At 38.6% G+C, this 24,184-nt stretch overlaps 4 protein-coding genes across 6 annotated transcripts; 2 read left to right on the forward strand and 2 right to left on the reverse strand.

Moving 5' to 3' along the window:
• The first annotated feature begins 586 nt into the window (after window positions 1–586).
• agpat9l (1-acylglycerol-3-phosphate O-acyltransferase 9, like) lies at window positions 587–5,880 on the forward strand. Of its 2 annotated transcripts, none has more exons than XM_067521746.1 (14): window positions 587–732; window positions 1,056–1,229; window positions 1,351–1,417; window positions 2,397–2,545; window positions 2,640–2,785; window positions 3,100–3,174; window positions 3,312–3,401; window positions 3,494–3,587; window positions 3,686–3,801; window positions 4,013–4,068; window positions 4,294–4,379; window positions 4,496–4,624; window positions 4,747–4,826; window positions 5,351–5,880. In XM_067521746.1, the coding sequence occupies exons 2-14, from the start codon at window positions 1,077–1,079 to the stop codon at window positions 5,457–5,459; spliced, it is 1,350 nt and encodes a 449-aa protein (XP_067377847.1). In that variant the 5' UTR covers window positions 587–732; window positions 1,056–1,076; the 3' UTR covers window positions 5,460–5,880. The 2 variants fall into 2 exon arrangements, with proteins under 2 accessions (XP_067377847.1, XP_067377848.1); XM_067521747.1 differs by having other exon boundaries at window positions 655–732; window positions 1,004–1,229.
• A 1,895-nt stretch (window positions 5,881–7,775) lies between these two features.
• myl7 (myosin, light chain 7, regulatory) lies at window positions 7,776–9,545 on the reverse strand. The gene is made up of 7 exons (XM_067521748.1): window positions 9,410–9,545; window positions 9,130–9,231; window positions 8,711–8,786; window positions 8,495–8,599; window positions 8,308–8,386; window positions 8,157–8,205; window positions 7,776–8,072 (listed from the first exon to the last, which is right to left on the reverse strand). The coding sequence occupies exons 1-7, from the start codon at window positions 9,410–9,412 to the stop codon at window positions 7,968–7,970; spliced, it is 519 nt and encodes a 172-aa protein (XP_067377849.1). The 5' UTR covers window positions 9,413–9,545; the 3' UTR covers window positions 7,776–7,967.
• Window positions 9,546–10,317: 772 nt separating this feature from the next.
• Window positions 10,318–15,472, reverse strand: gck (glucokinase (hexokinase 4)). The gene is made up of 10 exons (XM_067521745.1): window positions 14,869–15,472; window positions 14,379–14,541; window positions 14,091–14,245; window positions 13,823–13,942; window positions 13,630–13,725; window positions 13,444–13,543; window positions 13,163–13,346; window positions 11,970–12,125; window positions 11,537–11,770; window positions 10,318–11,223 (listed from the first exon to the last, which is right to left on the reverse strand). Exons 1-10 carry the CDS (start codon window positions 14,947–14,949, stop codon window positions 11,076–11,078), a joined length of 1,437 nt encoding a protein of 478 aa, XP_067377846.1. The 5' UTR covers window positions 14,950–15,472; the 3' UTR covers window positions 10,318–11,075.
• Window positions 15,473–18,847: 3,375 nt separating this feature from the next.
• Window positions 18,848–23,795, forward strand: ykt6 (YKT6 v-SNARE homolog (S. cerevisiae)). 2 transcript variants are annotated; one of them, XM_067521760.1, is made up of 8 exons: window positions 18,848–18,964; window positions 19,367–19,542; window positions 19,636–19,718; window positions 20,790–20,890; window positions 20,978–21,082; window positions 21,332–21,397; window positions 21,777–21,878; window positions 21,973–23,795. In XM_067521760.1, the coding sequence occupies exons 2-8, from the start codon at window positions 19,439–19,441 to the stop codon at window positions 22,006–22,008; spliced, it is 597 nt and encodes a 198-aa protein (XP_067377861.1). In that variant the 5' UTR covers window positions 18,848–18,964; window positions 19,367–19,438; the 3' UTR covers window positions 22,009–23,795. The 2 variants fall into 2 exon arrangements, with proteins under 2 accessions (XP_067377861.1, XP_067377860.1); XM_067521759.1 differs by having other exon boundaries at window positions 18,879–19,076.
• The last annotated feature ends 389 nt before the right edge of the window (window positions 23,796–24,184 follow it).

Raw genomic sequence — 24,184 nt, forward strand, 5'->3', positions numbered from 1 at the left:
TGTTGATGGTTTAAGATAAAAAAAGAGCTGTTTTATGCCTAAAACCACTCTTGCTAAAACCATAACACACCCTAGCATTAAAGAACAAATCGTGTGTTTTACTCCACTGGTGTAAAACTGGGCAATTTATCTGATTTATTAGAAATATATAAATATGAAATTATTGCTCAAAACTGTTTCACTAAATCAGAGTGATCATATATTTTTGAATGAATTTCTTTACTTTGGCAGGATGTGAATAACCCAAGAAGCCAGACTGTGGTGCAGCTGTCTGGATCCTTAGTTACCACACTCCTAAACCAACCCACTGAATTTATTGCAATGTGCAACAGTGAAATGTCTGAATCTGGACAATAATTAGGAACTTTCTGTAGGCCAAGGTGGGAAACAGGCTTCAGAATCAGGTCTAGTGAGATCAATATCTTCAAACAGCATCAGAAATAGTCACAGAGATCTCCAAAATCCAAAATTACCCCTTAGATTCACTGCCATTCACTGAATGTGATTTTTTTTTTATTTCACTAGCTTCTCGAGAAGGTTCATCCTTATCACAATGAATACTTTTTCCATCGGAGGTCCACGTGTCTCTCTTCCGGTTTTGTCCTCCGGGAGGCGCAGTTGCCCGCAACCCAATGAACTTTGTTCCAGTAGTAAATGGGCGTGTTTGCTTTCCACGCTCTGCTCTTTTGAGCAGTTCCTCAAGAGCCCAGGACATGGATTGAAGTGTGGCAGGTAAGTGGGAGTCGTTAAACGTGAAAATAATGCACCTGGTAAATTAGTAACTGAAATCATGCCCTGTGTACAGTTTGTAGTGTAGAGGATAAAAGAATATGGTTATAGTTCGGTAATTGTTAACATATGATTCTGTCCGTTTCACTGTGCGCTGTTGTTCCGTTGACTATTTATTAAATCAACCGGAGCCTTTCAGCGTTTTATTGACATTGCTTTGTTGTGGTTGTTGGTGACCTCCATATGCTGACAGGAAGGATTTATTTTCGAACAGTTGCTGAAAAAAGTGGACACTCGCCCCCAAACAAACACCTTCTCGCACACAGGGCTGCACAGCCGCAGGGACGATGGTGGAGATGGAGGAATTCTGGGCCGGGCCCCTTTGGGCTCTGAGGATCTGGCTGTACCTCATTATCAGCCTCATTATGATCCCAGCCATGTTTGGCTTCTCAATGGGCATCTCCGAGGCCTACATGACCATGCTGGTGAAAACCTTGGAGGTACTGATGTCTTATGGTTTTTGCAGATGTATACATTTTAAACTATGCAAATATTCTGATAGCCACCAGTTTTGTATGTAGGTGAAGGTCATTAGTGTTTCCTGTCCGTCCTCTCCTACAGTGGGCCACTCTGAACATACAGAAGGCACACACAGAAGAAAAAACACTGAAAGCCTCCGGATCTAATGGTGAGTGGAAAGCTGTCTGAGATCATGTTCAAAGTAGATCGTTAAATTCTAAACATAAAACGTGTGGTAAGGGCAGTCCTCTTAAGAAAAAATGGTGTATCCTTTATTGTGAAACATTTAGTGACGGATATGTGCATGGCCTCAGTACTAGATTTCACAAGATGCTTTTATTACAAGTCTGGGCAGACGTGTTGCAATGATGTTGCCAAGTTTTAAAAGAGTAATTGATCTACCTGCAGAGTGGAGAGTGTTTTCCAGCTACAGATGCACTTGCTACATAACCTTTTAACACACTAAAGAAATGCACCTTCTGTTATTGGCAGCCTCCGTCTGCCACCATGACTCCATTAACACAAAGACCTTTATGATACTGTAAGCAACGAGGCAAAGTTGCCCTGAGAACTCTGCCTATCTCACAAGACATAATCACTCAACTCAGGGTGGTATGTTCTGTAGCACACACGAATATTTTTCAGTATTTTTAAAATATGTTTTAAATGGGGTGAACAGTATAACAAGTAAAAGTGCTTCCTAACAGAGATTAGAAAGACATTGTTCAGGAAACTTTGATTGAATATTGAATACAGAGTTTGTTACTGCAGGCTTTGGACTTTGCCTACTGAGTTATCAGATAATGTGCAGTTGAAGCTGAGGCCACCTCTTAACTCCTCCTGAGACCTGTTAGGTTGGAAGGCAGCGTTCTTTACTTAAAAGTAATCTCTAAACAGCTCTTAACCACTTTGTCATAGTGTAATAATTAAATTATATTCTGTGGATTTACATTATTTTTGCAAAGTAACAAAGGCTTTGTCCTTCAAACACAATCCTGAACGAACTTTGATTTTTTTTTTTTCTCTTGAATCAACCAGTTTCCTCTTCCAACACGATAACGTGATCAACTTAATCTCAAGAGTTACGACGAGATAAGCCGATATCAGATGATTGAGACTGTGTGTGTATGTGTTTGTGTGTGTATCAGGTCTTATTCAGAGAGAAGATGGCTCAATGGAGAAAGAGTTGGAAGAACTTAGACGCAGTCGCCCTAAGCCACCAATGGGCGGTGATTTTACACTTAGTGACTGTTTCTATTTCACCCGGAAAGGAATTGAAAGCATTGTAGAGGATGAGGTACAAGTGTACTTTATTAGCGAGATCACAATTTGCTATGTAAATGGTAATGGTCAAATATAATATTTAATTTTAAATCTGATAATAAATTTAGGTGACCCAGCGGTTCACTTCAGAGGAGCTGGTGTCCTGGAACTTGCTGACTCGCACCAACAATGATTTCCAGTACATCAGTCTGAAGCTCACGCTGGTTTACGGCCTCGGCATCTTTGTGAGATACTGCATCCTCACCCCGCTCAGGTACACAAATGAAGCTGTCCATCAAGTTTAGTGATATAAAGGCAGAACAACCTTCTAGACAGATGTCAAAGGTTGTTCTTTTTTTCTGATATACAGCTTGACCCGTTTGTTTTTCCTGAATGAGCTTGCAAGTCACTTACAATGCTCCAAAATATCTGGATGTCCCGTTAATTAAAACTTGCATATACTCAAGTTAGATTCCTGACTTTGACTCCATAGATCTTAACAGATTAGAACCAGTATGGTATTACTCATATGAGTTTCTTAATGTTAGTGCTTACAAAAAGACCAAATGTGTGTATCTCTCTTTCCAGGATAACTCTGGCCTGCATTGGTCTGAGCTGGTTGGTATTAGGAACATCTGCAGTTGGTTTACTTCCAAATGGGAGGTAACTACAAAATATTGTTGAGTCAAAATCCTTCATTAGTGTATCTGACATTTGTCAACCATTTTCATTCTCATGGCAATTTCTCACTCCTCAGTTTATCTTCTTTGCATATCATGTGTGTAAATGAATATTTCTAGGATTAAGTCCTGGCTCAGTGAATGGGTCCATGTCATCTGCTACAGAATCTGTGCTCGAGGACTCTCTGCTGCTATCCGTTATCACAACCGGTATATAAGCCATCATACAACTTTAGAACAAAAATCAGGAAAAAAGCTTTCTACTCCTAGTCTGATTTTCTGTCTTCGCTTCACAACCACAGGGAAAATAAACCCAAAAAAGGAGGAATCTGTGTTGCCAATCACACCTCTCCTATCGACATTGTGATTCTCTGCAACGATGGGGGTTATGCTATGGTACGGAGGCAACTTATTTTTATTTTTTATATTGACAGGTAATAATTAAAGCTACACCTTGATATTACCCAGTAATTAAAAAAATATATGTTTTTCAGGTGGGTCAGGTCCATGGAGGCTTGATGGGAGTTGTACAGAGAGCCATGGAAAGGTCCTGTCCTCATATCTGGTTTGAGAGAGCAGAGATGAAAGATCGCCACCTAGTGACCAAAAGGTTTGTTGAGGAGCAGAAGAGCAGATCTGTTTTGGAAGGTTTCTGCCAAGCAGTGACTCATATGGTTGGACTACGGCACCTTATAATATCATCTTCACTCAGACACTTGTTCTAGATGTTTGATGCTTCATCCCAAATGTGAACAGACTCTTTAAAGGTGCAACTTTCAGATATCTATAATGTTTCCATTACCTCTTTGTATTGCTTCCAGGCTGAAGGATCATGTGAATGATAAAACAAAGCTTCCCATATTGATATTTCCAGAGGGTAAGTGTGACCAAGAAGGAAGATAGAGTTACTAAGTCCAAACCAGTTTTATGTTTGTCTTTATGTTGTTAAAGACATGACTCAGTTAGTGGTGTTAGTTTACCTCAGTGCCTAATGGCAGTCTGACTGCTGCAGCAGTGACAAATGAGTAGCTATTTTATGTGGGTTTGGACAGACCTCACACAGCCTTGTCTCCTTTAATCTCCTAATATCTGGCTCTTACAGGAACTTGTGTCAATAACACATCTGTCATGATGTTTAAAAAAGGAAGTTTTGAAATTGGAGCAACAATATATCCAGTAGCCATCAAGGTAACGTCACTCGTGTCTGTCGGTCCAGACTCATCTATCAGTCGTATTTTCTGGCCGTACATGTTTCAAGTTATAGTTCCTCATTGATCCTCTTTGTGTTTTTGAACTTTTCTTAGTATGACCCAAAATTTGGAGATGCTTTCTGGAACAGTTCCAAGTATAGCATGGTCAGTTACCTGCTGAGGATGATGACCAGCTGGGCTCTCGTCTGTAACGTCTGGTACCTGCCAGCCATGCACCAGCAGGTGTGTATGACATGTGCTGAAGGAACTTAGTGTATGTATGTGGAAAACCATGTGTTCGGCCCACATATGTGAATACACAAATCATGGTAGACTGAGGTTGTTTATTTATTTACCAATGGCAGGAGGGGGAAGATGCTGTCCAGTTTGCCAACAGAGTAAAGTCAGCCATTGCTCACCAGGGAGGGCTGGTGGATCTGCAGTGGTAAGATTGTTCTACTTTTTGTTTTTTCTTAATAAAACAAGGTTTAAATCAAGAATTCCTTAAATTCAGTTTAGTCCAGATCAAGGCTTACAATAATATGGCACTGAGAAACTATCACACACAAACAAATATACCATTACAGTATATCACAGATCTTTGTTACTGCAACATAAATTTAAAAGCTACAGTTTATTAACTTTTTTCGTACTCTCAATCCTGTTTAAGGTTCTCGTGATACAGAGTCTCACTGGCAGCAGTGTAGACATATTCACTTCTAAAGGGTTTTGGAGCGAGGCTCACTCTTCTAACTCGCTCTTCAATCTGCAAGATACCTCAAGCTAGCATGATTACTAAAAGTTGGATATTGTAGCTTTAGAGTTTCCAATAGGCTGGTGATACTCTAGCCCACAGTAGAGGAACATGGAGTTCTTTGAATACTAGTTGTGAAAATCCCAGATTGCACAGTGTAATGCATGTGCTTGGATGATCAGTTTGTCCTGCCTCTACCTTGCTGCCTCCCGCAGGGATGGAGGCCTGAAGAGAGCAAAGGTGAAGGAGACATTTAAAGAGCAGGAGCAGAAGAAGTACAGCCACATGGTGGTGGGAGACGACAGCAGCAGCAACAGTGACTAAGACCCACAGTCGGTACGAGAGACAAACCCCAGCTCTTATTTTGGAGACTTATACACTGGAGACAGGCCTCTCTCCTATAGTATGTTGTCATTAGCTGGACTCGGCATGGATTACAGCATAACATACACTGAAAATATTGGTACAGCTAAAAGGAGGAGAGTCTCCACGAATTACAGAAATTACAGTGCAATATTGAACTTTATGTCAAACTCATGAAAAAGGAAAATACTCTTTTTATTGTAACTTAAGAAAATAAATGATTGAATTTTAATGTTGATAAAATGCTCTGGATGAAATGTGTGATTGAAAACAAGCCACTGGTTGGGCAAACTGGATTTATGGATTTATCTACTGACACAGCCAGCCGCCTTATTCATTGTTTTTTTTCTAAAAATAAATGTTAGTTTACAAGTTCTATGTTCACAGTGTGAAGGTTCATATTATTGTATGATTTAAAACATAATACGACACATGATTTAGTTTATAAAACATGTAAATACTGAGATGAAAAGCTTACTGTAAATCTATAATATAAGCTGATACACACCTGTGTAACATTATTTTTAATTACCATTTGTCCTCAATTTGAATTTAACACTGATACGCCTAGTTATCTTGTTATTCAAAAAGGAAACGTCTTGCAGACTGTTTCTGGCAACCTTGGACCTGTCACCATTTTTCACAGGACTGCAAAGGTAAACCGTGACAAGACACGGCTGAGGAAAGGGTTAGGCACCTAAATAATAGATGACAAAGCTGTGTGAAAGACCAGTTCATTAGATGTCAACAAGAGATGTGAGAGCCTTATAGAATAACACACAGCTGAGACTTTTTGGATCCGTCTTCCCTGGGTAGATTTCCTGAAGCGTCTTCCAATCTGCTGGCATTTTTCTCTAGGCTCTCCTCTTTGGCTCCTTTAAATAAATACATATTTATTTTAAGTTTTTCTCATTGTAAAGTGACATGTTCTTGATATTTCTTTTGTATTGAAGTGTCAGCGTTCTCACCATCGTTCTCATGATCAATTGTATCTATGCTGTTCTGCTTGTCCTGTGAAAAACAAGCATCATTCAGTCGTACAAAGTCAGTCAAAGCCTCTAAATAAGGTCTGAGAATATATGGGAAACCAGCACTTACCTGCAGCATGTCTGGGTTGTGTTTCTGTCTTTTTTTGAGCTCTTGATATCTGCAAAATCAGTGAAAAAATTTGATGTGCCATTGACATTTTTCTTTAATGTGACTTACTGTCACTATTTTTAGTGATCGAGCCAAAAGAAACAAATCGTTGGGTGAAATATTTATGAGCCATATTACGGCATCACGACTGTGCCCTTCTTCAGATGACACACACAGTTCAGTTTGCTATTGATTCACTCAGTGTTTGAATTAAGCTGCTCTGTAACCCATGATTTTACCTCAATGAATACAAAGGTTTCTACTTTCCGAGCAGCCCACCCCGTGTGTCTTTTGTTTCATTTCTGTTTCAAAACTTAGTTTTGTCATGCTAACTTATTTTTTTTGTTATTCAATTAGCTGTTAGAAAAATTGGGAATGTGTGTTTTTAGAATTACACGAGCATGCACTGGCATTAACAGGATCTTTTTTCACTTACTCAAAAATTATCTTTCTAAATTTACAGCTTCATTACACATGCAGTAATCCACTCACCGTTCTAGATAGGAATTGTAGTTCCTATTGGGAGGTTTGGTCTTCTTCTTAAGTCCATCTACTGTCCAAGTTATGCTTGTATCTACACCTACATTCACCCTGCCTGCAGCTCCAGATGCAACTGGCATCTCTGCCGGAAGGACTAACGATTTCAGAATTCAAAATCGTCTCACAGTCAACTCTGCTGTTGTCTCAAATGTGCCTGCAGAGGTACTTTCCATGCAGAATTTCAAACACTCCTGGTCCCCTAGTAGTTGACTGGCTATTTGCTGTGTGAGCAGGAAAATGTGGCTGTGGAGTTAATGGAAGGGCTTGTTGTTGTATCCATGGCAATAGTCTTTCAAATGAATGGAGCAGTTAATGAGGCCTCTGTGAATGTAATGGATCCACTGACAGTAAAGTCCTGCGTCCTTTTACAACTCACTGTGGTAAATATTACTTCTTAAAGGTTGTCATGGCCCTGGATGGGAGTCGCCATAAAGAGGAACAAAACTTTCAGGAGAGTAAGTAAATAGTAAATTGCCACTTTTTGAAAATTAAAGCAAAAATATTAACCCTGCAATTTAAATTTTACTGTAAATAAAGTATTTATAAGGTTTTATTTCCAGTGCAGTGTTGTGGAATAAAATGAGCATCAAGAAACAAACATTTTAGGAGCCCAATACTTTATTTCCAAAAAGCAAAAACAAAGAGCTGCAGCTTTTATTACTCTTGAACAATTGAGGTTGAATGAATCAAATATTTTTAAATTACTACAGGAGTCATTTATGTTTTGAATGATAACCCTCCACTGTGGGAACAGCCATCAGCATGTTCAGATGACCTGTGGATAACAACTTGTTAGGATTCTTCCTTCTCATCTCCGTGTGTAATGATGTAGCACAGCGATTTGTAGTCAATGTTTCCAGTTGGGTCGATGGGAGCAAGTGCGAATGCCTGATCCACCTACAGGTTTGTGAAATCACATCTGCCTGATTAATATAATCATAGTAATGAAAAGTTTAAGACTATAAAATATAAAATACAAACCTCCTCTGATGTGAATTTATCCGCCTGGTTCATCAGTAATCGTCTGAATCTAAATTAATGATAAAAAGGTGAAAAACAAGGTTACTGTAATGTCACTGCTAATAAGGGAAATATGAGTAACATGAAAGCTTTTTAATAAAACGGATCTTACTCATCCTTATTAACAAAACCTGTCCCATTGGGGTCAAAAAGTTTGAAGGCAGCAAGTATTGTGTCTTCAGGATCGGTGCCTAGAAGAAAACAAAAATAATACAGTAAAAAAAAAAAACAGTAAAAATCGCCTGAAAGTCTGTCATTAAAATGAAATGTTTCCTCAAACATCTGTGAAAAGTTCTCACCATTGAGCTTCTCCCCAAAAAGGCTCAGGAACACAGTGAAGTTGATTGGACCTTTTCCCTCGTTTAGCATCTCTTCCAACTCCTCATCATTGACATTAAGCTTCCCTGGTACATAGAAACAAAAATAAAATCCCATATATGTGATATATGTGTGATAAGATGTGCATCACTTTTTTATTTGAAAGTGTACAAATAAAAAAGCAGTAAATGAATTACCCAGCTGTGCATAAGTCTCCTTCAAGTCTTGTTTTTTTATTACACCGTCTCTGTCTTGGTCAATGCAGCCAAAAGCCTATGGGATAAATTGAACAAGCTTCATTAAAATAAAAGTTCACGTATTACTTTGGTAACCAGGTGTAGATATATATGGGTCCAATATTCTTTAAAGACGTTCTGTCTTGATTTCAGTGCTTCTGACTTTAATTTGGTGAATCTGCAAGGGACTTTCTGCATTATTCAACATTCACAGTTGTAGTTGTTAAATAAGAAAGTTTTTTCATATACTTTTCATTCATGTGGGTTGAACCTTGAGGTGACCTTGAAAGCTTCTCTTCCTATGAATTCAAAATCCTTAAAAAGTTTCTGCACATATTATTTCTAAGAAACATTTTAAAGAGAATTATGTCTGACTGTACCTCCTTGAACTCTTGTATCTGGGACTGCTCAAACATGGAGAAGACATTGGAACAAGACTTCTGTCCTCCCCTTTGTCTTTTGTTGGAGGCTTTCTTGCTTGCCTGAGAAGATGAACACATGAAACACAAAGACAGTCAGTTTAATGAAACCGCTTTCACAATATGTTAAATACATGACCAAAGCACAATACGATTTGATTTTTTTAAAGATCTAACATGTTTACTTCATGAATAATCACTATCTGAATGCGTTAAAAGATAAAAACACGGACTGACTTACCATGTCTGATGAATTGTATGTGGACTCCCAGTTGAGGTGTGATGCTGGGGTGGGTTTTATGTATGAGCCATCTTATCTTCTCCGTCCTATAATAGCCTTCAGTGGGCAGCACAGTGCCTTACATGGCCACAGTTGGTCACAGTGTGTCAGTGAAGGCACCTGATAAGAGGTGAATCAGTCAGGAATCCTCTGGGCTGGAAAATAAAGATATGAAGAGCACAGAGGCAGAGTGCAAACAAGGAAAAGTGACCTTTCACTAACTAATTTAGTTACTCTTCACAGGTCCAGCTCTAAGTTAATATAATGTTTGATGTTTTATAAGGTTTCTGATACAACATTTCATTTCATAGCACCAAAGATAGGAGTTAGTTGCTAATTCAGATTCTAATTCTTTTTTCTTTTGTGTTTAATTTGTGTATTTTCAACATGCTCACTGACAAATAATAAATTGTGGAAATGTAATAATGCTCAGTAGTTTGCAGTATATGAGTAAACACTTCATCTGTATGAATATTTTAATTGTTCTGGATCCATTATTTTTTTAAGAACAATGGAGGTGTGCAGATATGTGGCAGCTCCAGAGGAATAAAGCTGATGAGCCAAACAATGAATTTTTCGGATAGAGTAGTGAAAGCTAGACTAAGGGCAGAGGTGAGCATTTGTTAGCAGCAATATGGTTTCATGCCTAGAAAGAGATGATTCGCTGTGGCGACCCCTGAAAGGGAACAGCCGAAAAGAAAACAAGCTCCATCCTGTGCATTTGTAATAGAAGGCATATAGCATAACAATTGGCACATTTTTAGACAATAATACTTTATATTTAAGTTTGCTTACTCAATTAGTTTTATTATTTTATTCAGTGTTTAGGATGTATTACATTACTTGAAAGTCATTACATCTGTATTGTTTTAAAGGGTTTTTAAAGATGCTGTTTATTCAATGAAATGTTGCAATTTGACAGGAGGAAGTAATAAGTAAGGAAGTAGGAGGAAGTAATAAACCCCAACTGGCAGATGTGTTTAAAGGTTCACACAGTCCAAAAAGCTTTTTTTTCTCATCCATTGTTTATGTAGAATTAAGTTATATTTGACAATATAAAAAAGAATAACATACTATTAAAGTACAATAGCTTAATTGAGCAGTTTTATATACAGTTAAGCATATTCACATCCAAAGCATCTTTCATCATGTACAAATGAGCTACTGCTGGTTAATGCACAAAGAGTTGTAAATATAAAACTTAAATATACAGAACCAAAGAAATATTTAATTGCCCACATATTGGTACTACTACTCAACAAAACAATATATTTTATGCAGTCATAGTCTACAGCAGTATTTATAAAAAGAAAATTCTACAACCAGTTTGCCCTGGTATTATAATGCACTTCCACAAATTGGCTTTCATGCCACGTAATGTTGTGGATGCAATAGTAAACCAATTCTTAAAATTTCGAAACATTAACATTACTGGAAAGTTGGTCTAATACTATCAAATACAGTTGTCTGTACATCTGCGAGCAGTGAATATCCAGTTTGCCGACACTCATCCCTCAAAGCCTGAAAAAGGCCAGAGCTGGATAACATGTCATCAGAGTCCTCAGATCAGAGTCCAGGCCAGCTTCACTGCCGTCCTGCAGGGAGACACCTCAGTTCATGGCTCCATCTACTGCGTGAGCAAGCATGCAGCCATCTTGGAGGCCACTGCTGAGATCAGAGCTGCTCCACGACCGCTCCCCTCCTCCGATTGTATGAAAGTGATCTCGCAGTGAGGTGTGAGGTCCCAGACGATTTTGTGGAACCTGTCACGGAAACTGAGACAGAAAAAACATAAGTTGAGTCATTAGAATATCCATTCCAATTTCAAGTCCATGTTTCATGAAGCCAACAAGTATGCACCAAGTGCTACTCTTCCACTCTTCTCCTTATACAGTAAAACTGACAGCTATCAGTGTATTAACCACTTCATATACTGTTTGTGAAACATAATTGTCCACATTTGGCCCATATTATGTATTAGTGTGGCCAATTGAGGAAAAGGGAAAATCTAACCATATCAGCACCATGGTTTTAGTGCTTCAGTAATCAGATATTCAGATGTCTAAAAAAAAATAGGGCGTTCCTCACCACGGGTGCAGTTTGTAAACAGATCCATCAACCCCTACTGTGATCTTCAGGGCTTCCTGGCAGCGGCGCTCCCGCATAACATTTATGACACCAGCGAGCCCTGCACCACACATGTGAGCAGAGCGGGTGGAGACACTTTCGCAGACCAGACGCACAATGTCACAATCCAGCTCTGAAGGCAGAACACCCAGCGAGGACAGGATGTTGTAGATTTGTTTTCTGTCCCCAGTGTCACTGAAAAGTAGGCAAAAGGCAAAATCAAAAAGAGCACTACTTTGTAAATGTGCATGATGTAGAAATTGTAAACAGTTTATTCCTATTGCTCTCTCATAGTCTTAGACATTTTATACAAATGAAATGATTCCATTTCAAAACACTGTAAATGAGGCAAACAAAGATGCTTCCTCATAATCTCTCTCAGCACACTGCTCACCTCTCCACCTGTGAGACGTAACGTGTCTCAAAGCTGCCACGTGTCTTCAGCAGCTCTGAGGCTTCACCGTTAAACAGCAGGTCTTCATTCACCAGCTTCATCACAACAAGCCTGACCAGCTCACCCATGTATTTCCCACTAATCAGCTTCTCGTATCTACAGGAGGCAAAAACAAAAGGCCACTTTAAAAAGAGAAAAATATTATTCAAAGCGACTTCACCAATTTTCAACTTGCTCTCTATGACTTTAGTTTAGGATCTAAATGGACATGAATGCTTTAAAACTTCCCTCTGACTTCACTGTATTAAAATGTTCTCCTCCAGATGACATCACCCGTAGGAGTTTTTCATCATTAGGAGTTCAGATGATGTCATCTGGTGGAGCTCTGGGAAAGCAGGGTGACCATGATTACAAACTCCATAGTGTGAGCAACAAGATGACATAATTTGATCTGAAAGCTCCTTTTAAGTGATGTCATCTGGAGGCATTTTTCAGTAGAGAGATATTTTATATAGGGAATTAAAAGTAAGGTTTAATGGCATTTATGTACATGTACTAGCCATACTACAACCAAAAGATGTAAGTTCAAAATCAGTCAAGGCGTCTTTTAGAAAGGGTGTGGAAAGTTAAGTGAAAGAAAGTTGTTGACATAAGAAACAGGAAGGACACGTGTGTCATAAAACACATGAGCAAACAACGTTCTGGGAAAGAGGGAGAGCAGATGAAGACAGCAACATCAGTGGTAAAGAAGCTGAATGAGTCTGGGCTCAGCGGTTGTCTCTGTGAAAGAGTTGCCAGTGCAAACAGCCATTAGGCCAACAGACACTATGGCAAGCAGAGGAGAGGGATCATTAATCTGACACCCCCACTCACTGACTGACCACTGACGTATGAGGGCTGTGGCCATTTACAAACACCCACAGGAAAAACAGCTGGCAGCTTGTTAACTACATGGAGAACTCAGGTGAGAGTCAGGTCAATATTGCCACAAAAGGATGATTGATTCAGAAAAACATAGAGTGGTGGAGGAAGTGAGGAACTTTTACATTTTACAACATAAATCTCCCTCTGTCTGCACTTATTACTCTAACAGCTGAGTGCATGTGCATTAAGATACAGTTAGAAGACATGCGGGGATTGGTTTAAATACATGTTGAGCTTTCCGGAGTGTGATGTTTGTTTCTTTTACTTACAGCTGACGGCCGGGGTTAATCGAGGTCTCGTCCACAACTCTGTCATACTCCAATCTGAACTCCTCCAGCTCCCCGTTGTCGCCGAACGCCCCCCACTCTGTGTTGACGCACATCCTGCCCTCCTCTCCTTCTACCAGCTCTACAGTCCTCATCTCCTCCATGTAGCATGCATTACAGCCCGTACCTGAAGGAAAAGGACAGATACAGACCTTAGACCTAAAGAGTCTGCATGAGTTATGTGTGTCAGTAGTGCACGTGAGTGAGCGTGCACCGCTTCTTACCAACAATCATGCCAACTTCACAGCTGCGGTCCTCGTAATAGCAGGAAATCATGGTGGCTACTGTGTCATTCACCATGGCAACCACATCCATCTCAAAGTCCTGAAAGACAACATCACAATGCAGCTTCAGACATTTGCAAACTATCCGTCCCTACCAGTGATGAATTGTGATAAAATCCAACTCACCCCTCGTCTCTTGATAGCATCTCGGAGCAAACCCACGACATTGTTTCCTTCTGCCCCAGAAGCCTTAAAGCCTTTGGTCCAATTGAGAAGGATTCCCTGCGGAAAGTAAAAAGGACAGATCTCAAATGTAAACGATTTTCAGGATGTGAAATGTGACTAGGGTTATTATCCATTTTGATATTGTTTAACGTACCTTGTCAATGTCCTCGTGTCGGACAGGAAAGGAGAACGTAAAACCCAAAGGAAGCTTTTTGTGCTTGATGTGATGTTTGTCCAAAAAGTCTGACATGCACTCTGCTATGTAGTCAAAGAGCTGCAGAAAGAAAGCCAGGTCATGACAGAAAATGTATTTGTGCCTATTCAAATGTTAGGCCGGTGTTTACAGAGGACCTAACACTTCTAAAGAGCTATATCTGCATTACATCGTTACTGGGGAAATGCTAGAAATACCAGATACTAACCATTTCAGCAGTCCCTGTCATTGCATCTTCAGGAATTGAGTACATTTGATTCTTTGTCTCCACCTTCCAGCTCCTCTCCTCATCCTCACCGACTTTCACCAGCATCACACGGAAGTTTGTGCCCCCCAGGTCCAGTGCCAGGAAATCACCCACCTCTGTCACAACAAAGCAAAACACATACTTTATCACGACTAAAGCCATGCCAAGTGATGTGGAGCAGATGAAACTACATATTAGCTGACTTTATCTAAAATGTGACAATTTTAATTTTAAAGAAAGATGACCTACCTGAACCTTCAGGGGTGGAGCGGACGTAAGTTGGAAGCATTTTGACACTGGCCTCTTCGTGAGTCTCTAAACGGAGTCCTCTGCCCATCTCACGCTGCATCCGCTTCATGATTTCTTTGAGATCCTCCTTATTCAGTCGGAACTCTGACAGGATCTGCTCTACCTGCCACGACAGGAGGAAATAGCAGGTCAGGATGTTGCATGAAAAACCTATTGTTCATTAGCTTTATACTTGATAAAATGCTGTGGAACAATGCTGGGAAATAGAGTTTCACGTATTTTTAAATGATGTGCAGTAAAACCCAGAGGTTAAATCAAAGCACACACAGGTGAGATGCTGCTTTGGTTTTTCTCAAACACTAAGGATCACCGGTATTAATTCATGCAACAGTCACACAGAATCTACACAAATTTATGGCAATACTATCAGTATAAATTACATGAATCTCCATAGATTCTAAAAAGCTGGAGACTAAAAAGCAGATCTTACCATGAGGATTTTATCAACCACAGAGCGGTAGGTGCAAGGTATCTTCACCATCTGGTTAAGATGAGAGCTGACACAGGGCATCTTCGCAGATTTAATTAAATGAGCTTCACTTCACTGTGTGTTTTTCTAGGTGTGTGTGTGTGTCCACCCTGTGTGTGTGTGTGTTTGCAGTCAATGAAGTGTGACTACCACTGAATCACGGCTGCTTTTATGCTTAGGTGAAGTGGGCTGGATGCACCAGACATAAATGCCCACCCCTTACCAGCTTCACCCCATCTGGTGATGTATGTTCACAGACACACATACACACACATACACCAAAGTAAAGTGTCAGTGCAAAGTCCAAGAAAGAAGAGAGCAAAAAATCTCTGTGTCCTCAATTCTAAAATGTTACAATTAAGCTTCATAAAGTTTAGCGTTTAATCGAGGGAGGCAAAGGCAAGAAAACTGATATCTTAGATGGAATTATATTATATTAAATTATATTATTTGAGGGAAAAGAAATAACATTTTAAAACATGATATTTTGAATAGTTTTACAAAGCTACTGCAAAATACAAATTTTGTAGTATTTGGTACTCAGTACACTGCCTTATGTTGTTTGCTGTAATTCAGCTTCATCCATGCCAAAATAAGTGTTATTTGTATTATTAGATTTTTATATATATGTATATGTGTATATGTATAAATATATATACACATATAAATATAACTTATCTCATAGTGATAGCTCTGATTTGTCAGTGCCAGAAATGTATTTATTGCTAGATTAGATAAAAATTGTCCTAACACAAAAAAAAGGCTATTTGTGGTATAAAAATAGACTTAAGATAAGTTTAGTAAATTATTGCTTTTATGTTGCAAGTTGTGACCTGCGACCCAGAGATGACCCAGCTGCCTGAAACTTAATAGCCCACTGGCAATTCAAATGAATTTGAACATGAACCTTGTGATCTGAGCCCAATGTATTTCTTGTTCATCAGCAGTGCAATGGCCCTGTGTTTCACAATTGGAGAACTTCAGAGACCCTGGGAGTTAGGCATATATTTGTAGAATTAGAAAGATGTCTAAAATTAGTAACAGTGAGGGATTATTGACCTCTAAAACTAACAATAGTAAGATGCAGGTGAAGGCCTCCTGTGCTTATCAGCACTAGTAGGACAGAGCTTTTTTTAGCTCACTGTCTCAGAGATAACTATGACCGTCTACCCCAGTAGCCTGACTGTTGCATTTTAAATAAACCCAGTGATAACTTGAACAAATAGAACCAACATGTACAAGCAATATTTACATGCTGCTTATAATTTACACCATCTAGCATATATAATAAATTTTAATTTTTCATATCTTTAGAAAACACTGTGTATCTTGAATGGTTGTTTAACTAAAGAAAGTAAAGTATAACATGTTCTCTTTCAGTTCACATTGCTGTTTCCATAACTTTATTCCTTTTTCTGCAATTGCCAGTTTGGCATAAAGCATTTGGTATGTTTTGAAAATTATGGATCTCTGCTTTAAATAAAGATCTGTGGGTTTGAACAATGTGTTTGTAAAGATGACCCTGACCTGCTGCTCAGTGGTGTTGAAAAGCAAAGAAAATGAATATTTAATGCCTCTTTTAGATACGCGTATCAGCTAGACTGGACAGGACAGAGCTGCTCAAGGCTGAATTTTATTGGGCTGCTTTTAGTCACAGTAGATTCATTGTTGACTGGGTCTAGCTGACTACTGGGAAAAAAAGAATTAACACAAATTCCTAAGAAACGTTGAATAAAGAAATTGTAAAATCCCAAGCAGACAAGCACACACACAGAGACAGACACACAAACGCACACACACAGACTGAATCAGCCTGTATTTCTTCCATTTATGGATTAGAGTTGAATGTGTGCCAAATGCTTGTCAATAGCTGATTATCCGGTTAATTTAACTTACTGGGTTGTTTGCACAGAGACCTACCTGATGGAGCTCCCTTCAGCCAGCTGTCTCTCAACAAGTATGTGACTAAGCCACTGTGTTATTTGATTACATGAAAAGGAATTATAAAGACCTGTTGGGTTACAGTAAATTACCTGACACTTTACATGAAGGAATTATAGCACAATTAAATCAATAATGGTGAAACTTAATGTTTTTACTTATTTTACTTATTGCCTTACCTTATCCATAATATCACAATAAGGATTAAATCCCAAGTGTCCTGCCAACCATCTGTGCTCTGCAGTGGAGTTCTTCCCAGATGTGGAAATTCCCAAGTTTGTGCAATTATTTTGTTTTCACTCACTGTCCATACGTGAAGTATAAATAAAATTGTATTATTTTCTGGAACTTTTTGAAGCCGCTGCCATATTACTAAAACTTCTGATGCATATTGTTCAGCAGCAATTCTGAAACACATTTACATATTAGCAATATTTTTCAAGGCTTAGCAGATACTGTGCAATAGAATGTGTTAGTGTTGTAAACAGCCAATAGGTTTTCCCTCATTCTTGCAGATATAAAACTGTTTCATTTTAAAAAATAAAATAATAAAGATCCCATTTTAAGTTTTGCACAGGCTTGATGAAAAGGTTGTTGCAGTTATCATTCTTGAAGGTATTAAAGGTATGAAAATAACGGTTCCTCTTCATTGCTGCAATTACACCATGTAAAACCTGTGGATTTAGCGAATCCAGTTGTGTCCACATTAATGAATGTGCAATCAGTTAAAATCTTTATTCCAGTGATGAGCCATTCAATTTTAAAGGTTAAAAAAAAGAGTTTTCAAGCAAGCTCCATGTCCTAGCCAAACTTCTTACTGACCTTGTTACTTCAGTGTTTTAATGCAATAAAATCTAGTTCCAAGAAAATAAAACCACTTCTTCCCCTGGTGCAGTCAATCTGTTGGCAGATGCTCCTTCCAATGCCAGAGCGATGTGTTTCCTTGGAAATGAATTACAGACACACTTCTGCTATGGAAAACACTTACCACTGAGTTAAGTGGCCAGGAGGAAATTGTTAAATGGAGCAAGATTACCAGAGACAACATCAACTGAGGGTGGTATGTTTTTGTAGACAAAACAGTTGAAAGACTTTAAGCTGTTTAACACTTTCAGGTCCAATAATTACAATGTGAAGAAGAGGAAGAGGAAGAAGAAGACAAACAACAACAACAACAGCAACCACAAGACTAAATTTTTTTTAAATTCACATAACTTTTTACAAAATTAAATATTATTATAATTATTTATTATATGTATTGTGCATAATTTAACTGTTTGGCTTCATCTTTTTATTGTGTTTTTGCTAAATAATTAATTTAAAGAATGTATCACTGAATAAATAAATAAAATTTCTGAAATGTATTGATAATAAATTAATTATTGGCCGTATAAAACTGTAAAACACATATATGTAAATGGATTAAAAAACACACAAAAAAAACAACAACAGAAGAACAGAACAGAAGTATTTCTCAGGAAAGCTGTTTTAGGCCATTTTTAGTTCTAATTTACACAAAAAAAGTCAGGTCACTCTAACCATAAAAGGAGAGCCAAATATAAACTCATATTATTGGATTGTTGGACATGAACCTATTTTAAAAAGTTTTAAAACCTGAAAGAGCATACACGATCAGTTTAAGAGCATCCACACTTACATTTCTGAAAACAACAATCAGTAGAATAACATGCATTTGTCAGCCTTGTCAAGATTTGTTTGTCTTTGTTCGTGTGTTTTGGGATCCATTTACAACCATTTCATTAAATAAAATAAACTAAAGAAATTATAAACATTCATAATTGTGAGTAACGAAAAAAACAACTTTTGATTACCAACCTGGGCTTTTTTTTTTAAATTATAGCAAAGATTACTATTATCCGTTTCAAAGTGGATGTTCAAGATGTCTTTCTGACCTAACTGTCTTCCAATACTGGATATTTATTAAAAAAAAAAAAAACTACTGCAACACCATTTAATGGTATTCTATTCAACCGGAACTGTGAAAACAGCGACGTTTGTTTCCACCGGAGTCAATATACTATCGGACAACCTGGCGATCGTGACGTGGTGATTGGTCACTAGACAATCTTGAAAAAAATTTAGTGCTAACTATATCGTGAGTAGGTTGGAGGGCATGGGTTGTACATATTAACGAGTTTTGGTTTATGTGGAATAAAAGCTTTTATTTTTGGTGGAAACAACTTGGTTGCTGCTCGCTAACTGACTTGGTAAGTTAGTTAGGCCCTACAAACACCAGATAGCATCAGTTAGCTAATGTTAGCTTAGCAATACGCTTAACTTGATTTCTGAAATGTATAAAGTTTTGAAGCTTGGTTACACTACCAACAATTTGTGATGAGTTTGTGCTACTCGCTGCGAGTTGCTTTCACTTTTAAGCTGACACTAATCAGCTACATGTCACTCAAGTTTCTTAAAAGTGGTACTGTCAGGGGCGCTAGCTCGCTGAACTGGATCGGGAATAGAGCTTTCATGTATTTCTGCTTGTGTCATCCTTCAGATTGGACCACCAGAGCTGCGTGATCGTATTCGTTGTGACTGATTGACCGACCAGCTCAGATCCGGCGGAAGAATGAAGCTCTACAGCCTCAGCGTCCTCTACAAAGGACCGACCAAATCCAACCTCCTCAAAGCGGCCTACGACCTATCCTCTTTCAGTTTCTTTCAGCGCTCCAGGTGCGTACTACTAATCGCTACCTTTAAAGTGCCCAGCCGAACATATTGCGTATTTCTGTGTTTAAAATGATCATGTTGTTTTCGTTTGTTCAGTGTTCAGGAGTTCATGACTTTTACCAGTGCCTTGATTGTCGAACGAACCACACAAGGAAGCCGTGCCTCAGTTAAAGAACAAGGTAAAAAAGAGAAACCATAAATATATCAAACTTGAACTTTATGCAAAAGTCGAGTTCAAATTAATTCTGCCAGCAAACTCTACATTCCTTTATATTTCATTATGCTCTAATGGAGAGTTAAATTTGATTTTAATGTTTTTTTTTTTTAAAGCTTAAAAAGGAGAAATTGCATTTATTCATTATTCATTTTGCCAGCAATCAAAGCAAAGGTTCTCTTTTCCTTGAATTGGATTATCACATATAAACATGCCAAATGTCTTTAAACATCTATCCATTCATCTGTAATCATCTTCGTTTATGCTCTTCAGGGTTGTGGGGGCCTTGAGCCTATCTCATCTGTCACTGGGTGAGAAGTGGGGTATGCTCTGGAAGGGTTTCTAGTCTGTCTCCGTTTGCAGACAACAATTGCATTCACACTTCAGAGTCACCAATTAATGTAACATGCATTTCTTTGGACTGTGGGGGAGAAACCCACTCGAGCATGGGAAGAACATCTAAACCCAGGGGTGACTGTGGCTCAGGAGGTAGAGCAGTGGTCCAGAGATTCCAGAACTGTTGGTTCGATTCCCTCCCGGCTTCTCCGGTCACATGTCGACATTGAACCCAAACTTAGTTGCTCGCAGTGAGTGTAAGGCAGCTGCGTGGAATATTGTGAGTGTAAAGAGCTTTGGGTACCAGCAAGAAGCAAGGTAGTGTTAATTATTGCAGGCCATTTACAGCTTATGCACAGAAAGGCTGCAGCTGGCAGTTAAAGTCAAACTGCAGACCTTCTAGCAGTGAAGGTAGAAGGGGGGCCTTCTGGCTGTAGGGGGGTCTGTGCTTCTTGAATTATCATAGCACATCTGCTTATAGAGTTATCAAAAACATCAGTTATCAATTGGTATACTCCTCAGTCCTTGCGAACAAGAACAACTTTATGAGGCTTTATTTGGAAACGTTTTAGTTTTAGTTCTGCTTTACCAAAGTGCACTAACAGGTTCTTGGTCCACCTGCACTTTAGCACCAGGAAATGCTATTTTTAAATGACACTTTTGTTTTGGTCATGATGTACATGGTTTTTCTTTCTTTTAGAGTACCTGTGCCATGTATATGTAAGAAATGACAACCTGGGTGCTGTGGTTATAGCAGATACTGAATACCCACAGAGGGTCTGTTTCACATTGTTGGACAAGGTGGGTACAAAATTAAGTGGTTAATAAAGGGATATAGTTAATACATGTCACTATTAGCATTAGTATTGAGCTTTTTCTATTTATTAGGTATTAGAGGAGTTCTCCAGGCAGGTGGAAAGTATAGACTGGCCTTCTGGTAATCCTGAAACCATAAACTACAAAGCGCTGGATGTTCACCTTGCTAAATACCAGGTCTGTGTTTAATATTTTGATTCTTATGACTGTGATTGTGTAATAGCAGATTTGCATTGTTAAATTATTGCCAGACATTGTTTTCTAGTGTCATTTGATTCCGTTTACCAAATGGTATTTAGATAGTCTTGACTAAATGTAATGATGAAAATGAAATCATAAACTTAATTTTGAGATGCTGCACTGATCAACATACAATAGCATTCTACCAGATGGCTTGCTGTTTAATTTTTTTATCCCCCCTCCCAGAACCCCAGGGAAGCAGACGCAATGACCAAAGTGCAGGCAGAACTGGATGAGACAAAGATCATTTTGGTAAACTACCTCCACAAAGAGGATCCTTTATTCAACAGGCGAACATCTGTGCACTTGGCTCATTAACATGGATACATTATGAGATATATTTAATATACTATTATCACAGAACTTCAGAAGCTGCATCTCAGCCCAGACGTCTGGGCTCCAAGACTGCCCTTATTAAGCATATAGAGGAAATATTAAGCATATTGAGGAAATACTCCACAGACTAGAATTCAGATTCACTGCATCAATTTTATTGACTTAAGTGGGACTTTTGCGTTCTTGTCAAGACAAAGTCTTCACATTACACATTATAAACAAGTATTTTTTTCCTCTTGCCTGTTGGACTATTTCTCCTTTTGTTTTGAGTATTCTTCACCTCTGCTCTCTGTAGCACAACACCATGGAAAGTCTGTTGGAGAGAGGAGAGAAACTGGATGATCTTGTGGCGAAGTCAGAGCATCTGGGTAACCAGTCCAAAGCCTTCTACAAGACTGTAAGTACTCACAACACGTCTTATTTACACTGGACCCAAAGACTTTTGCCCAGTCAATGTTTCATTGACTTTGTACTTTATATTAACCCTGCAGGCACGGAAACAGAACTCATGCTGTGAAGTCATGTGATGTTGCTGCCTCGTCCTCGTGGACACGCCTCTCTCTGCCTTTCTGCTTTTCCTACAACTCCCATCATGCACCAGCCACCAGCTCTCAAGAAAAAGGACAGAGTGGATACTGTCTCATGCGGGAAGGGACGCCAGTATGGGAGCAAGAAAGGGTGGAAGGTTTTGGCCAGTCTTGATTGTGACCTATATGGAGTCTGACTGATGGGGGCTGAAGGAGTGATGGGGTTTAGTCAGGGGAAGAATTACCATTTGAATTATTTTAAAACTTGCAAAAGGGTAAACATCTATGTTGTGCTAATACCAGCTGAGGACATAATAATGTGATGTTGTGTGTTGTTGATGTGTCTTTGAAGCATTTAATATTCATAAATTTGAATCGGATCCTAAAGTTTGAGGTCAGCTCTTACAAAAGTATTAACCATGGCTGGGCTTCCGCTTTACGACAACCCTTGACAATCTCACAGTCTTTAACTTGTGAATTAATACAGCACATCACCATTTTGGTTTGTTTCTTCCCAACACAAACCATTTTTCTTGGATAAGCTTTTATGCCCACTAGGTGGCCGTGTTATTGACTTTAGTGTTCTATTGATCCCAAAGATCAGGTCAATCTAAAAACTCTAATGTGGGCCAAGGCAGTAAGTGGCTGCTTTTGACATAATATTATTCTCACAGAATTTTATGGTGTTTATTATTACATTTTAAAAAATGATTTCCTTGCTATACTGGACTAAGTTAACATGACTAATTTGATTTTCTTTCTCATTAGTGATAAATGAAATCTTAAACATTCCCACTTTGGGTGATAGTGTTATTGAGTGATGTGTCTTTAAAAATGGTTCAACATGAAAGATTAGATGTAAAAATGGAGAAAGCGGTTTATCTGTAGAGGCAGCCTTATTGCAGTGTGGATTAACATGTCACCTCCCCTCCCCTGTCCTGTTTAAGAATGATGTTCTCTGATGAGCATGGCAAGACTCCTAAACTGTTGTCTTAAACTGTATGTACCACAACTAATACACATTGCACTTAAGCAAGTTTTTGGAGTTAAAAATCCTACTTTTTCGGGGGGTGCGTCATTTTTTCTGACGGAGATAAATCTGAGGAACCTCAGGTGCTGTTGCTCTTTCTGGCCTCGTCTACTGTGCTAGTTAGGCTTTTCCTAAAACAGGAGAAATGTTTGAAATCTTAAATTGATTTTCATATTTCACATCCCACTTTTGTTTTTAAAGACACTCCGCAGCTGACATTTTTTCATATTCATTGTCTCACTTGATAGAAATTATTTCATGGACTGCTGATCAGTGTCAGATGAAGAGACACATTTTTGTGTCTGTTAGATGTTCCTCTGCATATGTGTGTGTATAAAAGTGCTGATGTACAACATCTGCAGGCTGCATTGATGTCTTGCGTGCCTGTGTGTGTGTGATTTGAATTGCTCTTTCTGCTTTTACAGTGTAAACATTTGTGCGATATTGTTTGTGTGCGTGTCTCTCTTTAAAGTAAAGAGAAAAAATGGAAATATTTCTCATAAAGGACAAACCTTTTTATGTATGCAATTCTTATCACTAACACTTACTATGACACTTGCCCGACATGGTTTCTGAGATACTTTATCTTTTCAACATTTGTTAATGTGATAAATTTGAAAATTTGTCAGACATGTGGCTTCATGCTGTAGCTATTTGCAGGTCAGGTCTTACTGACCACTGTGTTAAATGGTTTTGGTCTAAATGTGGTCTGCAGATACTAAACAGTGACCTAAACAATAAACAGATCTCTACTGTCTGTTTTGGGAACATTGATTTTTTTTTTTGTGTGTGTGTGTGTGTGTGTGTGTGTTTATGTATGTTTTTAACCTAGATAATCAGGAAATCAAGCTTCCCCTGGGGATTTTATTTAAGGTGGAGGGAGGTGTGTTCAAGACCAAGTAAACTGAAGTTGAAGAGTGACTTCACCAATTTTCAACTTGCTCTCTATGGCTTCAGGGTGTAAATGTACATTAATTTTTTTAAAACCTCTTTCTGACTTAACTATATTAAAACATTTCTCTGCTTCTAGCCAAACAACTCCTCCAGATGACATCACCCAGAGGAGTTTTTCATCAGTAGGAGTTCAGATGGTTTCATTTTGGGGAGCTCTGGAAAAGCATGATGACCACGAGAACATACTCTATA

The sequence above is a fragment of the Channa argus genome, chromosome 11, assembly GCF_033026475.1.
Source record: "Channa argus isolate prfri chromosome 11, Channa argus male v1.0, whole genome shotgun sequence".
Taxonomy (NCBI): domain Eukaryota; kingdom Metazoa; phylum Chordata; class Actinopteri; order Anabantiformes; family Channidae; genus Channa; species Channa argus.

What these genes read in the sequence shown, in the direction of transcription:
- agpat9l (XM_067521746.1), top strand. Translation starts at nt 1,077, where the DNA reads ATGGTGGAGATGGAGGAATTCTGGGCCGGGCCCCTTTGGGCTCTGAGG. An exon ending in GGTTTACTTCCAAATGGGAG is followed by an intron (nt 3,175 to 3,311) that starts GTAACTACAAAA and finishes GAATATTTCTAG; the next exon opens with GATTAAGTCCTGGCTCAGTG. An exon ending in GGGCTGGTGGATCTGCAGTG is followed by an intron (nt 4,827 to 5,350) that starts GTAAGATTGTTC and finishes TGCCTCCCGCAG; the next exon opens with GGATGGAGGCCTGAAGAGAG.
- ykt6 (XM_067521760.1), top strand. Translation starts at nt 19,439, where the DNA reads ATGAAGCTCTACAGCCTCAGCGTCCTCTACAAAGGACCGACCAAATCC. An exon ending in AGTTTCTTTCAGCGCTCCAG is followed by an intron (nt 19,543 to 19,635) that starts GTGCGTACTACT and finishes TCGTTTGTTCAG; the next exon opens with TGTTCAGGAGTTCATGACTT. An exon ending in GTTTCACATTGTTGGACAAG is followed by an intron (nt 20,891 to 20,977) that starts GTGGGTACAAAA and finishes TCTATTTATTAG; the next exon opens with GTATTAGAGGAGTTCTCCAG.
- myl7 (XM_067521748.1), bottom strand. An exon ending in GGAGACTTATGCACAGCTGG is followed by an intron (nt 8,600 to 8,710) that starts GTAATTCATTTA and finishes TCTATGTACCAG; the next exon opens with GGAAGCTTAATGTCAATGAT. An exon ending in GGTTTTGTTAATAAGGATGA is followed by an intron (nt 8,206 to 8,307) that starts GTAAGATCCGTT and finishes TCATTAATTTAG; the next exon opens with ATTCAGACGATTACTGATGA.
- gck (XM_067521745.1), bottom strand. Translation starts at nt 14,949, where the DNA reads ATGCCCTGTGTCAGCTCTCATCTTAACCAGATGGTGAAGATACCTTGC. An exon ending in ATTAACCCCGGCCGTCAGCT is followed by an intron (nt 12,126 to 13,162) that starts GTAAGTAAAAGA and finishes TGCCTCCTGTAG; the next exon opens with ATACGAGAAGCTGATTAGTG. An exon ending in TACGTCTCACAGGTGGAGAG is followed by an intron (nt 11,771 to 11,969) that starts GTGAGCAGTGTG and finishes CCTACTTTTCAG; the next exon opens with TGACACTGGGGACAGAAAAC.